The sequence below is a fragment of the Labeo rohita genome, chromosome 17, assembly GCF_022985175.1.
Source record: "Labeo rohita strain BAU-BD-2019 chromosome 17, IGBB_LRoh.1.0, whole genome shotgun sequence".
Classification (NCBI taxonomy): Eukaryota; Metazoa; Chordata; class Actinopteri; order Cypriniformes; family Cyprinidae; genus Labeo; species Labeo rohita.
Window position 1 is genome coordinate 4,296,172 of NC_066885.1, and position 18,237 is coordinate 4,314,408.

At 32.1% G+C, this 18,237-nt stretch overlaps 1 protein-coding gene and 1 long non-coding RNA gene across 4 annotated transcripts; one reads left to right on the forward strand and one right to left on the reverse strand.

Moving 5' to 3' along the window:
- Positions 1–1,831: 1,831 nt before the first annotated feature.
- LOC127179393 (uncharacterized) lies at positions 1,832–7,136 on the reverse strand. Of its 3 annotated transcripts, none has more exons than XR_007829520.1 (4): positions 6,993–7,136; positions 4,520–4,681; positions 2,196–2,367; positions 1,832–1,922 (listed from the first exon to the last, which is right to left on the reverse strand). It is a non-coding gene; the product is annotated as an uncharacterized LOC127179393 (long non-coding RNA). The 3 variants fall into 3 exon arrangements; XR_007829521.1 differs by having other exon boundaries at positions 2,100–2,367; XR_007829519.1 differs by having other exon boundaries at positions 1,832–2,367.
- Positions 7,137–9,689: 2,553 nt separating this feature from the next.
- On the forward strand, positions 9,690–17,205 carry afg1la (AFG1 like ATPase a). The gene is made up of 13 exons (XM_051134269.1): positions 9,690–9,814; positions 10,389–10,606; positions 10,689–10,740; positions 10,825–10,926; positions 12,015–12,145; positions 12,319–12,418; positions 13,232–13,290; positions 14,259–14,341; positions 14,789–14,859; positions 15,054–15,154; positions 15,240–15,380; positions 15,459–15,575; positions 16,726–17,205. Exons 1-13 carry the CDS (start codon positions 9,706–9,708, stop codon positions 16,852–16,854), a joined length of 1,413 nt encoding a protein of 470 aa, XP_050990226.1. The 5' UTR covers positions 9,690–9,705; the 3' UTR covers positions 16,855–17,205.
- The last annotated feature ends 1,032 nt before the right edge of the window (positions 17,206–18,237 follow it).

Genomic DNA, 18,237 nt, shown 5'->3' on the forward strand with positions numbered 1-18,237 from the left:
ATGTGAGGGAATAATAACAGTTTATGTTTTAAAATCAACCGAAGTTATTTCCATTTTCTTTAAATATGTTCGTCTGACCTAGTTACAAAATCCAGAAGACGCACAGTATTCTTCTCTTTTAGTCTTATTCACATAGGCGTGCACTTTGCGGATTTTTACATTATTTTTATTAAGAACCAACCATTTTCTACAAACAGTATAATCAGACATGTCAGGAAAAGAAAAAGAAACAAGGTTTTGCTTTTAGACGTTGTTTCCAAATATATTAAATGTCAGTTTTAAGTTGCTCAGACAGAAATCTGACTAGTCACCAACAGAGTCGTTTCAGTTTTGAATCTGTTTGAGCCTAGCAAAACACTGCAGAAAATTCAGTAAAAGAAGTGAAAGCAAACAGCTGGTAAATGAGTTTGCATCTGTATGTTTCAGAGACCCCAAACATATGTAATATTTCCATGGATGTTTAAAATATGTTAATTTATCCACCTGCATTTTTAACGTAAGAGCATTTCGGCTATTTTTAACCTGAATGTGCGCGACTTCCGGTCTCTTAGCTGCTATTTATTTTTAACTGTACAAAACCGGTCCTTAGGCTGCATGATAATACAATTTTGTATTTATTAGCATATTATTTCATGTATTCTCATAACTATAAACATACTGGTTTGTAATGCAAATAGTTTTGCTGTTTTTTTCTAGTTATTTGCCTAGCAGCTAATAAATCGGAAGTCTGTCATTCACAAAAAAAGCTTACTTTTGCGTTATAAAATAAGGTGGATAATAAGTTGCATTAAGAAAGATCATGAACATGAAGACCTAAATGAGGCTTTTAGGTCGTGAAAAGATTTTCTAGTGATTGCTAGAAGGCTAATAAATACTGCATGTGTGGTTTTTAAATGGCAGCAATTTGAAGGATGGTTAAAGAAGGATTTCTTTAATCACTTGCAAACATGGTCTGTTTCATATTTGAATCCTTATCTCAACAGCTGTGCCAGCCAATTAGTCAGGAGGAAAACTGTTTTATATAATTTCATAATGTTATAATTTTGCTTTTAGTGGGAATGTTTTCTTAGTCAAATTTAAAAAAGAAAAAAAATAATAATAATATTTTGTCCTTATTTACTCACCTTCATATCACAAAAGGAGTTTTCTAGATGAACATCCATGCTGCTCTTTTCCATACAGTGAATGGTGACTACATCTGTCCACTACACCTGCACTGTCCCTTTAAGAAAATGTCTGATACTGTGACATTTTTGTTTTTGATGCTAAATAATTCTAGTGACATATAGAATATGTAATTAAATATGACTAATACATAATATTAAGCGGACCATATGTTTACTCTGGTGAAGGTTTTTATTTATCAAAGCTAATAATATTTATGTACTATGCTGTAGGTATTGTACCTTCAGTAAATAAATGAACTGAGTGAAAAGAGTTCCATATAAATTATAAATCATCTCTGTTTTGGTTCAGCTGTTGTCATTACCAGATTAATTACATAACAGACTTACATATATATTCATGCATTCAGCAGATGCTTTTATCCAAGGTACTTAAAATTGAGGAGCATAAGAAATTCATCACATTATGATAACGTACGATAATGATTTCTCTGGCAAAGCTGAACGTCTTTAACCAAAAATAGTTGACAGACCATTAATTTTCAGCATTGTGTATCTTTCCAATGCTGAATAAATGCCATTGTTGAACTAATTTCTATAATCATACTTTGTATACAAATACAAACATGCATTTTTAAACAGCAATGAATAATTCACTCTGAAACAACAAATCAACAAATACAGGTAAATGTGAAATATGACGTTTATTTGTTTTCTCTCAGTGTGGCGGCAGAACTTCCTGTTTCAGCCCCATGTGTTTGATCTATATCAGTCCTCAAATCCATTGCTACCAGTCTCCTGTGAGAAAAACAGAATAAAAAAAGTTAAATATCTTACAAATGCATTAAAAGGTTACTAAACACTTGAGCATATGAGCATTGTTGACGAACCAGGCATCATCCATCAACCATGGACTCTACGGAGCTCTTATATCCCATGGATTTAAACATTCAGAGAAAAAAGGGAAAGAATTACATCATCTTGTGATGTCCTTCTGATGTAACACAACCCATTTTCCGTCCATTTACGCTTCTATTCCTGGTCCAGATGATGCAGGGTTTCCCTTCTTACCTGCTGTGATGTTTTATGAGCAGTGATGTGGGTTGAAGGGCTGCAGCGTCAGTGAATGGGTGAAACCCGCAGGACGGATTGGGCTGATGGGATGTAAGTGAATCACTGAGGTTCGCTGAATATGACGGCACTGCCGAATAATCCTCAGGATCCGGTGACTCAGCTGGCTTTACTGAAGTCAAGAGGAATCAAGTTTAGTGAAGAATGCTTGAATGATGAATTACATGAAGCACCATAAAGATCATGTGTGTCAAGGATGAAGCACCAGCACTCATCCATAATAACACATTCACTCATAGTTTCATTCATGTCATTTCATAACTTTCTATCTTCTGTCAGTGGATTCAAGAGTTGTTTTGACCTCATTGCCTTTCAAATAATCTTTGCTCCACAGAAGAAATGGTTTAGAAACACAGAACATTGCTTTTATTCATTTTAATGAAAACATACTGTATGCATCAATTATGTTATTAACGCTTGAGAGAAAGAAACTCTACCAGATGTTTTCTCCTAATTACACAACTAATTGTGTTAACAATATTTAACTTTAAATCATTTTAGATAAACATGTCTAATCAGGTGTTAAAATGTATTCTACACTAACTTTCAAATGTTTGGGGTCAGAAATATTTTCTGAATTCTTAACAAGGACGCATTAAATTGATCAAAAATGACAGTAAAGACATTTATAATGTTGCAGTAGTTTTATATTTCAAATAAATGCTGTTCTTTTGAACTTCATATTCATCAAAATTTCCAAAAAAATATGTAAATAAATAAATTTGAGCAGTGAATCAGCATATTAGAGTAATTTCTGAAGGATCATGTGACACTGAAGACTAGAATAATGATGCTGAAAATTCAGCTTTGAATCACATTTCAAAATATATGCAAGTAGAAAATAGCTATTTTAAATTGTAAAACTATTTCACAGTATTACTGTTTCTATCAAATAATTTAGATCAGTATATATGATGAGCATTAGAGACTTTTTTCAAAAATATATCAATAAAATGTTTGAATGGTAGTGTGTTCAAAGTTGAGGTCAAAAGTTTACATACACCTTGCAGAATCTGCAAAATGTTTTTTTTTTTTTTTTTTACCAAAATGAGAGGGATCATACAAAATGCCTGTTATTTTTTTTATTTAGTGCTGACCTGAAAAAGATATTTCACATAAAAGACGTTTACATATAGTCCACAAGAGAAAATAATACTCAAATTTATAAAAATGACCGGTTCAAAAGTTTACATACACTTGATTCTTAGTACTATGTTGTTACCTGAATGATCCACAGCTTTTGTTTAGTGGTTGTTGTTCACGAGTCCCTTGTTTGTCCTTAACAGTTAAACTGCCCGCTGTTCTTAAGAAAAATCTTTCAGGTCCCACATATTCTTTGGTTTTTGTAGCATTTTTGTGTATTTGAACCCTTTCCAACAATGACTGTATGATTTTGAGATCCATCTTTTCACACTGAGGACAACTGAGGGATTCATACACAACTATTTCAGAAGGTTTAAACGTTCACTGATGCTCCAGAAAGAAAAACGATGCATTAAGAGCCGGGGGTGAAAACATTTCACAGAATGAAGATGTGTACATTTTTCTTATTTTGCCTAAATATCATATATTCAGGTTGAGTGCTAAATAAAAGAAATAACATACATTTTGTTTGATCCCTCTTATTTTGGTAGCATAACATTTTGCAGATGCTGCAAGGTGTATGTAAACTTGTGACCTCAAATGTATATCAGTGAATAAATAGGCAACATTCAATAGGTCATGTTTCTTTATGTTTTATTGTAAACTGCTGTTGTGTGGACGTTGAATTTTTTAGAATCATAATTCAGTTAATTCCTCTTCCTGCCATTCCAATTAAACTTGGAACTTCCAGCTATGGAATTTAATTTCATTAACTGAAATAAAATGTTGCATCAAATGTAAATGGAACATTCTCAGAACATTTAACTGAACATTCTATTAAAACAAACGGCACTGAGCTGATGTCAGGTACAGGAATGGTGCTATAGAGGTGACATCACCATTCCTGGCTTCAGCTGCCAATGGGAGAATAAGCTTTCAGTATACAGCCATAATGTCTAATTATAACTAAAGAAGATACTCCGCCGGGTCAGCTGACATTTAATCAATAAAAGACGTGATGGATGAATGCAGCAGCTGCTTTAAAGAGCAGTGCGGAGAATAGAAAGAGGGTGATAAATAGATAATAGAATTCACCGTAGCCCCATAAAAATCCATTTTGAGTCGAATAGATGATGACATACATGGTCTTTAGAACAACTAACCTTAAATCCTGTTCTCACCTTTTCTTTGTAACCTTTATTGCAGGGAGAGACTCAGGATAGTGATTTGAAAGATCCGTGTCGGTCTCCGGTCCGGTATTATTCCAGTCTGGCTGGGGCCGAATGAGCCGCTCAATGAAGCTGATTGCATTTCACTCCTGTTGTTTGGCCTTTGTGCCGAATCTGCAAGAGCACACATTAAGATCCATAGACAACAAACACAGAATATTGACATGACAGGTTACTGGTCATTAGGGTTTACTCTGTCAAAATGTACTGCTAACTACATTTTTGGAGTGGGGGACATCTGTGGTTCTCTTGAAAAAGACATGATTAACATGCCTGGAAAATATATTGGAAGTTTCTAGAGTAAATATTCTCTACACTCTCAGAAGCAAAAAGTACAAAACTGTCACTAGGGTGAGACCTTTTCAAAAAGTACTATATGTACCTTTTACCACCTTACTGACAGTATTGTGCCTTTCTTTCCAAGAGTGTACTGTAAAATATTTTACAGTGCAGAAACAAATGCATATGCAGTAGTTACAAGCAACTAAGTAATGGAAATTAATTGGGTTAAGAGTGCAGGAATCATAAACATCAAATTGTTTGTAATTGGACATATTGGATGGATGCTTGTTGGTGAATCTCATAAAATAAAAGTAAATAATACAAGAGAATTAAAAAAAAGGACTAAATATGATTAAAAATGTTTACTTAACATTTCTGGGGGAAAAAATCCTCAAACAATGGACACATTACAGTGAAAGATGAAAAATTTGGGGGGGAAATTGGTGTAGAATTTGCATTAAGAAAAAATTTAAATAGCTAAATTTCACAAATAATTTCAAAGAAAGTAATGGCATGTAACACATTGAATTAAATATTAAATTTCTCCACCTGTTAATAAGGTTGACATTATTAAATGTATTTTAAATCATATGCCTAATAAGGTAAATGTGCTTTTATATTTCAATTATTTTAATTAGCAAGGATGAATCAAATTGATTAAAATTGACAGTAACTACACTGCTAATTTTCAATTTTTTTTAAAAAAAGTATTTTTTTATAGTATAAATGTTTTTTTTAGTTTTTTATAAAAATGTTACTATAAAAAATCTACATGGTCCTCTACATCTACATTGTTAAAGTAACTAAGTAAATAAAATAAAATACAATAAAATAAAATACTTTTTGGAAAAAAATGAAAAACATTATTTGTTGTATTATTGGTTGAGAAGTTTTTTTTCTTTTTTATATAAAAATTAAATAGACAAAATATAAAGTAAATGTAAAAAATCAATGAAAGGTTTAATCACATTTTATAAAAGGAGACAGACAACATTTTTCCAAATTTAAGCAATAGACAAGAATTTCCTATTTAAAAAAAAAAAAAATACAAGAAATATGTCCATATAAAAATGTACATGGCCCTAAAATAGGCTTTTTCATGGTTAAAGTAATAAAATAAAATAAAATAAAACTGACAGTAACTACATTTCTAATTTTCTAAATGTCTAATTTGTAATTTGTGTAATTTCTTTTTTATTTACAAGTTTTACAAAAATATTTAATATAGTATAAATGTTTTTTTTTTCTAAATGTCACTATAAAAAAATCTACATGGTCCTCTACATCTTGTTAAAGTAACTAACTTTTAAATTAAATTACATTTTTTATATATATATATATATATATATATATATATATATATATTGGAAAAAAATGTACATTATTTGTTGAGAAGTTTTTTTTCTTTTTTATATAAAAACCAAACAGAAAAAATATAAATTAAAAAAATCAGTAAAAAGTTTTAATCACATTTTATAAAGGGAGATTTTTCTAAATTTAAGCAATAGACTAGAATTTCCCTTTTTTTAATAAAAAAAAATTCTAAATGCTATGTCACTAAAAATGTACATGGTCCATGAAAAAACAGGCTTTTTCATTGTTAAAGTAAAAAAATAAAATCAAAATTTAGAAAAAAATGTAAAAAATTATATGTTTGTATTGTTTGTTGAGTAGTTTTTTCTCTTTTTTTTCATAAAAATGAAATAGGTTGTGGTGACTGAATGCTGTTGAACAGCGAGATAAACACTTACTATGCAATGTTAATTTTTGTGAACAAGCTTTTCTTCTACAGTTGTATTTTTAGACTCTTATTATCCTTCATTAACAAGGCAGGTAATTATAGCGACTGTTGTCCTGTTGCTTTAGATGTATGTATTATTCTTCACCTTCCCCCTAAATCCATGTTTAGATCTATAGAATCCTGAGACTTCACACATACAGGTTCAGTACTCTCATTAGTCTGAAGCATTGAGTGCAGGACAAGACAAGTGCTTTTGCCATGGATACACACGCATAAAGATCCATCTCCCTCACGCCGTTCAGCATGAGCTTGCATTAAGCAGCTACTGACACAGAATGAAAGCACCACACATAATCAGATACAACGAGCACAGCTAAAACAACGGTAACCTTCCCACCTTACCTTCCAGTCAAGGGCAAAGAAAGGATTTGGTGGAAAAATGTCAAAAACAGTTGCTGAGTTGCTCTTCTCATCATCCACAGCATGTCATGAAGCCAAAGCGTGTGTTTGAATGTTCATGATGCTGCCCAGTCGCTGAACCTTTCCTTGTTGTCATGGAAACAGGCATCCAGATCCTGGGCTGTTTCCCATCACATGTTCATAAAACATTCTTCCATAAAGCTAATATACAGACTTAGGAGGATGAGGAGATGGGATTATGGTTGGGCTCCTGGCTGTCATTATATACATCAACAGTAACTGTATTATGTAATGAAAGCATCTGGCTCACTCATTATCAAATCCTTCCACACATGGCAAGATTTTGCACGGATGCACACATTAGACTAACATGGGTATTATTAGCTGCAAAGAAGAAACAGCACTACATTGAAATGGAAAGAACATAAAATAAAAAGAAAAGAAAAAATTTTAGGCCACTAGTATTTTCACAAGCTAAAAAATGGTTTAAAGTAAGTTATTTTTATCTTTTGCTGTAGAGTGTCAGTAAAAAATATCGGTTTACATTTCCAAACATTCTGTTTGCCATTAATTGTAATAGTGAGATTTTTGTTTGCACAAGGAGTCTGACAACAGCCAGTGCTCCACACAGAGATCTGATCTCACCATCATCCAGTCTGTCTCTGGAATGACATGAAGAAACAGAAAAACTGAGACAGACTAAATCCAGAAGAACTGTGGCAACATCTCCAAGATGTTTCAAGTAACCTACCTGCAAAGCTACCTGAAAAACTACGCAGAAGTGCACACAGGGCAAAAGCTGCTTTAAATGCAAAGGATGGTCACATCAAATGCTGATTTATTTTAGTTAATAGAAGTTCATTGATAAAGAAAATCTATTTTTGACAGCATCCTCATTTGACAGCATCCTCATTTTATGTGCCTAAAAATTTTAACAGTACTGTAGCTTTGTAGGTGTAGGTCTCTTAAAGCATCTTGGAGATGTTGCCACAGTTCTTCTGGATTTAGTCTGTCTCCGTTTTTTCTGTTTCTTAAGACTGACTCGATTGAATGATGGAGAGATCAGATCTCTGTTTGCACAAGGAGTCTGACAACAGCCTGTGCTCCAAACAAAAATCTCACTGGATTATTACAATTAATGGCAAAATGAATGTTTAGAAATGTAAACTGATATTTCCTACTGACACACTACAGCAACAGACTGACTTTAACTGACTTTAAACCATTTTTTAGCTGATGAAAATACTAGTGGCCTAAGACTTTTGCACAGTACTGTATGTCTATTCATTTATATTCATTCATTTTTGGGGAAAATATATTTTATTTATTTATATATATATTAAACATTTATTTATTTATTTTTGGCCAAAAAATATACACTACCGTTCAAAAGTTTGGGGTCAGTACATTTTTACTGTTTCTTTTTTTTTTTTTTTTTTTAAGAAATTAATACTTTTATTCACCAAGGATGTATTAAGTTAATAATTAAAAGTTTATTAAAAGTTAATAATAAATAATTTACATTGTTATAAAATATTTATATTTTTAATAAACACTGTACTTTTTAAACTTGTTATTCATGAAAGAATCCTGAAAAAAAAAATTACAGGTTCCAAAAGATATTTGGCAGCACAACTGTTGATATTATCCAACATTGATCATTCTAATAATAAATCCGCATATTAGAATGATTTCTGAAGGATCATGTGACACTTAAGACTGGAGTAACAGCTGATAAAAATTCAGCTTTTCATCACAGGAATAAATTCTATTTTAAAGTATGTTAAAATAAAAAACATTATTTTATATTGTAAAAACATTTTGCAATATTACTGTTTTTTTCTGTATTTTTAATCAAATACATGCAGCCTTGATGAGCATAAGAGACTTCTTTAAAGACTATTACAAGTCTTACTGACCCCAAACTTTTGAACGGTAGTGTATATATATTTTACATAAATGCTAAATATATGTGGTAAACAGTGAAGCTCAGTTTTCGAAACTGACAAAATATTTAGTTTCAACCTTCATAAAAAAAAAAAGTATTTGAGGGGCAAAAAAAAAAAAAAAATCCAAACTTACAGTACAGTTTTTTTTACTTTTAAACAAGTTGGTAGAAAATATATTTACATAAATATATTTTGAAATATATTTTAGCTAAAATATGTTTTGCTTTTTTTACCCAGTGAATACTATCAGAAATTGTTTTAGTAATATTTATATCTAGTGTGACAAACATTTGTATTGCAAAACTACAACTTAAAATAATAACTAAATATGTTAACCTTGCCTTGGACTATTTTATTTTAAAATAAAGCTATAGTTTAAAAACCTTTAGGAAATTATTGCGGAACCCATGGGTCAAAAAAATGAAGAAAAAACCCTTCGCTCAAAAACAAGTGGCTCTTCCAGGTTTTTCCAGTTTTTTATATTTGCGTTTGAACGCATGTGTACCTTGACAGGAGAAGGCTATTTGTACTGTTAAGCCACGCCCAGGTTCTCACTATTCAGAAGGCGAAATTGCGAATTACGCTACGCTCATGAATATTAATTAGGTTATTCTTTTTTACTAACTGGAGCGGAGAGACACGTCAAATAATTAATATTCATGATCGCCGCTCCCTTGTACAAAGACCACGCCCATCTTCACTGTTCAGGGCGTATTTTCAATAAAGCTTCCGCAGTTTGAATCATCATGGCAGCCGGTAAAGCGTCCTTGGTGGCGCTTGGAGTTCAGTTCTGTCTAAAAAATAAGCTGCTGTCGAAGTCAACTTTGCCTGATATTGTCAGCTGTATTAAAAGAGGTAAGGGCTTTCAATGACACTTGAATGACAGGAATAGTTCTTTGATAAATGTCATTATGTTCGCCTTTGACACTGACATTCTGACAGGACACCCTAGTATGTTCGACTCTAGATAAATAAGTGCTAAATATGTATCGCGAAATGTATTTATCTTAAGATATAAGCTATTTTCTCCTTGGTTTGTATCTCTTTTTTCTCTTTCGTGTTGGTGTTAGCCCTAAACGTTATATATTATATTCATAACACTGTTATAGTCTAATATGATAATATTGTATTTTTAGTTTGTAGGAGATCATTTGCTTAATCATTTTTGTTGATCTAGATGTTTACAACCAACATGTAAAATCACCACTAGAGAGAACAGTTAATGAGATATAACCATTGTGACAACTAGCCCCGGTCTCCCTTTAAACAGCTGTTACATAAGAACAAATTTGATAGTGGTCTTTAATTCTTACAAATAATCATGTGAAATAAAAATTTACGTGCAGATCATACAGATCTTGTTCAGTACAAGCAGTCCTGTTTACTCATGAAACATCAGTCATCTTAATTTCATGAAACTCTTTTTCAGGTCTTGCCACGAGTGTGTTGTCTCAGCCTGTTGAAGTGCCCAGTGCCACAACCTCTCCAAGCAGCAGTTTTAGCGGACCGCTGGAGCATTACAACAGTCTCATTCGAGATGGACAGTTACGAGAGGATCTGCAGCAGAAGGCTGTTTTGGAAAAATTGGATAAAATGCAAAAGGATCTTCGAGGGTACAGCAATGAACGCTCAACGCTTTTCTCAAAGGTAAATGACACAAAGTTGTGTGGTGTAAAGCAGGCAATATCCTGGTTTTAACAAATTCAGACTTCTTTTATCTCCACAACAGTTCTTCTCCAAGAGGAAGCCACCAAAAGGTTATTACATATATGGAGATGTTGGTAAGTTCTGCTGCATTTTTGTTGTACTGTTATAGAAATAAACTGCTCAGTTCTGTTATCAGTGCATTTATTTTATTTTTTTAGGCACAGGAAAAACTATGGTTATGGACATGTTTTATGATCATGTAGAGACGGCGAAGAAAAAAAGGGTCCATTTTCATGGATTCATGTTGGATGTACACAAACGTAAGTTTGCTGTGATTCATGTTTTAGTTCAGATTTGTCTTTTTTTTTATTGACACTACCAGTCAAAAGTTTTTGAACAGCAAGATTTTTAATGTTCTTTAAAGAAGTCTCTTCTGCTCACCAAGCTTGCATTTATTTGATCCAAAGTACAGCAAAAACAGTAAAATTCAGAAATATTTTTACTATTTAAAATAACTGCTTGCTTTTTGAATATATTTTAACATTTAATTTATTACTGTGATTTCAAAGCTACATTTTTAGCATCATTACTCCAGTCTGGTCAAAAAAAGTTTATTATTATTATTATGTTGAAAACAGCTGAGTAGATTTTTTTTTTTTCTTTTCTTTTCAGGTTTCTTTGACTAGAAAGTTCAGAAGTACAACATTTATCTGAAACAGAAATCTTTTGTAATATTATAAATCATCACTTTTGATCAATTTAAAGCATCCTTGCTAAATAAGCGTAATAATTTCTATAATTTTAATTCTATAGTTTTAAATATTGATAATAATAATAATAATAAATGTTTCTTGAGCAGCAAATCTGCATATTAGAATGATTTCTGAAGGATTTCTGTGACACTGAAGACTGCAGTAATGATGCTGGAAATGTATGATTTAATCACAGGAATAAATTACATTTTAAAATATATATTCAAATAGAAAGCAGTTATTTTAAATTGTAAAAATATTTTACAATTTTTATGGTTTCTGCTGTACTTTGGATCAAATAAATGCAGGATTGGTGAGCAGAAGAGACTTCTTTAAAAACAATTACAAATATTTTGACTGGTACTGTATATTTTGGTGTTATTAACTACTAATTTAATTGATTTTATGACTACCTCACTACATTTGGTAAATAGACCACCTACACAACACATTTTCTCGCCAGCGGACTATTATTTTTCAAAGACCAAAATTGGCTTAAAGTACATTATTTTACAAGTGTGAGTGACTGAAATATTCCCAGAGCCTAAAATGACTCATGTATTAATTCAGGTTCTGTTTGTAAATTATAAACAAATGCCAAAATTAGTAAATTTGCCATTATTTGCTCTTACTCAGAGAGACTCATGTTTATATAGGAATCCATCGGCTCAAGCAAAGTTTGCCTAAGAGAAAAGTGGGTAAAATGGCAAAGGCATACGATCCTATCGCACCGGTTGCTGAAGAAATCAGTGAGGAGGCCTGCCTTCTGTGTTTTGATGAGTTTCAGGTGAATGTTTCACTCAGTATTTGTGTAGTTGTAGTGTAATCAAGCTTTGTGATCGCTTCAGCGTACTAAGATCTGCTTCAGTTATCTGTTAAATTCCTGCAGTGAATCAAACTGGTACAGAGAATAATCAGTATTGATTTTTAAGGTTTCTTTACCTTTCTTTGTTTCATTAGGTCACTGATATTGCAGATGCCATGATTCTTAAGCAGCTCTTTGAGAACCTCTTCCTGAATGGAGTTGTAGTTGTTGCCACGTCCAACCGGCCTCCAGATGGTAAGAAGGAATGAATCCAGCAAAATATTGATAGGTTCTCACTAGAGTGAATGTAGGTCTTATATGCATTCTTTTGGGTATGAGGGTGACACTTATCTGTTGCTTTATGTAATCAAGAGATCAGCTGACTCTTTGAAAAGGCTGTTATTTGCAAAATAATGCTTTAGTGTGACCACCAGTGACTATAGCATTGCAAAAAATATTTATAAAAGCTGTAATGAAATTATTGGAGTATGTTTTACAAGAAAACACTATTTCAGTGTTTCTACCTAAAGTTAATGTTTAATTCAATTTGTTATTTGCTTTTTCTTTGTAATTTGTTAATGATGTTTACTAACAATTTCTGAGTGAAAATTGATTGCAATAAATCATGCACCAATTTTATTTTATTTATTTTTTTAGGGTTGTCAGATGATTGAGTTTGCCTGATATATGTGTGTGTACTGTGTGTAATTGTTATATATACATAAATACACACAAATTAATGTATATATTTAAGAAAAAAGTTTTTTTATGTACAAAATATTTGTATTTATATATAATATCAACTATATAAAAATGTAATAAATACATATACTTGTAAATATTTCTTAAATATATAAATAAATGTGTTTGTATTTATATATACATAATAATTACACAGTACACACACATATATTAGGCAAACTCATACTTTTATTTTGCATGCGATTCATCATTTGACTGATCTATTTTTTTTTTTAAATATAGCATATCGCACAATGTGCACTTTCTTTCTGTGATTCTTGGCTGCCAAATCCAGGTTTGCTTTGAACACAATATCTTGTTTTACAGATCTGTACAAAAATGGATTACAGAGGGTGAACTTTGTGCCTTTCATCGCCGTGCTAAAGGTAAGCACTTCAGTAGCAAGTGTATTATCTAATACACTTAGTTTAGTTCTTATTGGTGTTATGTACTATACTTAAAGGAATAGATCACCCAAAATTTTGCTGAAAATTTACTAGATGTATTATTTCTTCAAAAACAGTTTTGCTCACCAATGGATCCACTGTAGTGAATGGGTGCCGTCAGAATAAAAGTCCAAACAGCTGATAAAAACGTGACAATTACCTCACACAATCCGCTTAGTAAATTAATGTCTTGTGAAGTAAAAAGCTGTGTGTTTGTAAGAAACAAATCTATCTTTAAGGTGCTTTAATTTCAATCTTTTGCTTCTGGCCAAAATACAAGTCTATAATCCATAAAAATGCTTCCTTCAGTGAAAAAGTCCATCTCCTGTTGTCTCTCACATTAAAATCTGCCCACATATTTGTTTAAAAATGTTTTGGGCTGTTTTTGCTTGTAAACAATGCTTGATCTGTGCATATTTCTCTCCTCATTCAGATTAGAAGACTTTTTTTTTTTTTTTTTTTTTTTTGCCAGAGAAAGCAAAATTATGGATAGAGGACTGTTTTAGCTGGAAGCAATGGTTTGAAGTTAAAAACATCTTGATGCTACAAACATGTAGCTTTTCACTTTACAAGATGTTAACTGATGGACTGGAGAGGTGAGGATTATTGTTAAGTTTTTATCAGCTGTTTGGACTCTCATTCTGACGGCACCCATTCACTACAGAGGATCCACTGTGGTGAGCAAGTGATGTAACTCTACATTTCTCCAAATCTGATGAAGAAACAAACTCATCTACATCTTGGTTGGCGTGACGGTAACAATTTGTCAAGTTTTTATTTCTGTGCAAACTATGTGCCCTTGTTGAACTTCTAGGAATAGGGTCAAAATGGTAATAACGCATGTTGATTAAGTTATTTTTTGTTAGAAGTGCTGCAAATAATGCATTGGTCAAATGTCTTTTAAATAGGAGTATTGCCAAACACTACGTCTGGATTCTGGAATAGATTATCGGAGAAGAAATCGCCCTGCAGCTGGAAAACTTTTCTACCTGTGAGAAAATTCGTTATTTTGTATTAAATGTTACTGCGTTAGTTAAGCGATGCACTTTTAAACAGTTATGCATGTTGACTGCTTTCTTTAATCAAAGACATGCAGCTTAAAAATGATTTCAGAAATGTTTAAAGCCAAAGTGTAAAATATCTGCACTACAGAAATAAAAGTTGATAATAGTGATAGTTTTCAAACGATCCAAATTCGCACCATTAGATGAGTCACTGTTGCTTAGGCAAGTCAGGAAACTCCATGTTTTGAATGTCATCAAATGAATTGTTCCTATTGCCTTTTCATATTAGGATGGCGTAATAAAAAGTATTTTCACATCCAAAACATAACATGCTTCACTTCAACAGTGAATGTTAGTGCTTTGACCAAGTATAAATAAATTAGAACATTGTATTATGAAGTGATTAAATATTTATTAAATATTTTTCAATTTAGTTCCAGCGAACCTGATGTTGATGCAACACTCGATAAGCTGTTCGATGAGATGGCCTTTAAACAGAATGACAGTAAGTTTGCTGCTCATTTAATTAGCTGATGGTTTGTCAGTAAAAACACCCTAACAAAAGGATTTTCCAGTAGTTGTCATATCATAGGTGTGAATGCCATTATGTGTGTCCAAAATTTAATTGAGAATTGAATCATTTTTTAACTTGTATTTTGTTATGCAAAATTTGATTCATGTTCATTTTGTTTATCACAGTTACGCGGCCCAGATCTCTAAAGGTACATGGCAGGATACTGACACTTAATAAAGCATGTGGGACCATAGCAGACTGCACTTTTGAGGAGCTGTGTGATCGAGTAAGCTTGAGTTTCCTATGACGTTTCATTGTCCTCCAGTGAAATAAATTAGAATTAGTGAGTATTGTTTTGGTTTTACTGTTAGCCTATAGGAGCCAGCGACTATCTGGAAATCTCTGCTGTGTTTGACACAGTTTTCATCCGGAACATTCCTTTGCTCACTTTGAACAAGAAGACGCAAGCCAGACGCTTTATAACTCTCATTGACGCACTATATGAGCACAAGGTAAGTCATGAAATGCTTATGGCTTCTGTTGGAAGGTCTTAAAGGAGCCTCTCACAGTTCGGTGGAATATCTCAACAGGTTCGAGTCGTGCTGCAGGCCGAAACTCCGTTAGATGATCTGTTTGTTCACGAACATCATGACGACCACGACCCTCACGACACTCATGTTTTATTGGATGATCTTGGCATTTCAAGGGTAATTTACCAACCGTTTCCTATTTCAAATTAATTGAGAATTTAAAAAACAGAACCTGTTTTTTGTTTAATGTTGCCTTTTGGAATTTTATTATAAATCTAAAAGAAGCCCCTGAAATTGTATCTGTCAATCCTAATATATTTCTACTACCATTCAAAAGTTAGATTTGTAAAAAAAAAAAAAAAAAATTTTATAAGAATGTCTCTACAGTATATATTGTAAAATATAATTCAGTTTAAAAGTTTTATATTGATGTATTGCATTTGTAACATTTTTTTCTGTGACGCACAGCTGAATTTTCAGCATTATTACTCCAGTCTTCAGTGCCACATTTATCCTTCAGAAATCATTGTAATATGCTGATTTAAAACATTTCTTATTATCAGTGCTGAAAACAGTTGTGCTGCTACATATTTTACATATTTTGTGGAAACCATGGTACATACACCAGCATTTGTTTGAAATCTTTTGTAACATAAGTATCCTTAGTGCCACTTTTGATTAATTTAATGCATCTTGTTGACCCCAAACTTTTGATATAGTAGTGTGTATGTATGTGTTGTTCAACAGTATAGAATAAAATATAACCTGGTCTTGAAAAATAAATTTAAAGGAATAGTTTGCCAAAAAAAAATGTAAATTTGTTGAAAGTTTACTCACCCACAGACCATTCAAGATGTATATGAGTTTGTTTCTTCATGGAGACAGATTTGGAGAAATGTAGCATTAAATCATTTGTTCACCAAAGAATCCTCTGTAGTGAATGGGTGCTGTCAGAATGAGAGTCCAAACAGCTGATAAAAATCACAGTAATCCACAAGTAATCCACCTCACTTCAGTCCATCACTTAACATCTTGTGAAGTGAAAAGCTGTGAAAATTATGGGTTTGTAAGAAACAAACCCATCATTAAGATGTTTTTAGCTTCAAATCATTGCTTCTGTCTAAAATATGAGTCCGTAATCTATAATATTACTTTCTCCAGTAAAAAAAAAAAACTCATCTGCATCATGGATGGCCTGAAGGTGAGTCAGTTTTTATTTTTGGGTGAACTATTCCTTTAAAAATAATTAGATTTTTAACTTTAGGTGTTGTTGATATCTTCACATTGATGGGCGGCAGTGATTTGATTATCTCTTTTGATGCATCAGGATGCAGGCAGCTCACTGGCGATCTTTACAGGAGAAGAGGAGGTGTTCGCCTTCCAGAGGACAGTATCTCGCCTTACCGAGATGCAAACAGAGGAGTACTGGGTTGCAGGAGATCGGAGCTCTAAGTAGCTTTTATCATTATCAACTCCATATACAGCGGCCATCTCAACTATCATAAGACTCAGCCTCGTATGAGGTCTTGGGATCAACTCCATTTTGATTTGGTGAGGACTGTATTTTAATCAGAACTGTATGGAATAATGCTGCACTTTATAAACGCACATGTAAAAATGAACGAGAGGCTAGCCTCTTTTTGAGGTTTAGTCTTAAAAGATTGGCAGGTTTGTAAAGAAGCATCTGGATGTGGATCTGCCAAAGATGAGTTTTAAAATCAGGCTGCCTTTTTGGATATGTAAATGATCTGTGGTATTTTATGCAACCTATTTAAGATTGTTTGCATTAAAATTATTTTATCTTTTATTGATGTCTGTTTTGTTCTGAAGCTTTCTCTAGTGCTTCTGTTTCAGGTCTGTGATGTTTGCAGATAGGTTTGTGTGGTTTATTCATCATTATTTGTGTCCAAAACATAAGAGGAAAATATTAGTCATGTATATTTAGGTCTTATGAAGGAGACATGGCTGGACTTTTGCTGAGAGAGGTGCTTTCATTGGAGGTACTTAAGATTGGGGATTTGATTGAATAATCCTTCAAATTGTGTAATTTCTGGAGAAGTTTTGATTAAGGCCACTAAACAACACCCTAGTAGCTGGATAGCAATACCTTGGGAACTTTGCATGAACAATCAGTTCTTTTTATTACTGTAATGCAAGTCATTTTTCATTTGCTATTCCTATTGTTTTAAAAGATGTTTTCTTTCACTTAAAAGTGTATACGTTTTAACTAAAAATAAGGAAATAAGCAGGGCTTTAAAAATACACTACCAGTCAAAAGTTTTTCAATGTTTTTAAGGAAGTTTCTTCTGCTCACCAAGCCTGCATTTATTTGATCCGAAGTGAAAACAGTAAAATTTTGAAATATTTGTACTATTTAAAATACTTTTCTATTTGAATATATTTTAAAATGTAATTTATTCCTGTGATTACAAAGCTGAATTTTTAGCATCATTACTCTAGTCACATGATCCTTCAGAAATTATTCTAATATTCTGATTTGCTGCTTTGCTAAATTAAAAAAGTTGAGTTGCTAAGTTAAAAAAAAAACAGCATTTATCAGGAAAAAGAAATCTTTTATAACACTATAAATGTTTTAGCACTTTTGATTAAATTAAGGCATCCTTGCTAAATAAAAGTATTAATTTCTATAATTTCTTCCCCCCCCAAAAAAAAAAAAAAAAAAAAAAAAATATATATATATATATATATACTGACTCCTTTTGAATGGTATAGTGTATATAAATATATAAAATCAAATATAATAAAATATATATAAATCAAATATTGATAATAATAATAATAAAAATATTTCTTGAAAAGCAAATCAGAATGTTATAAT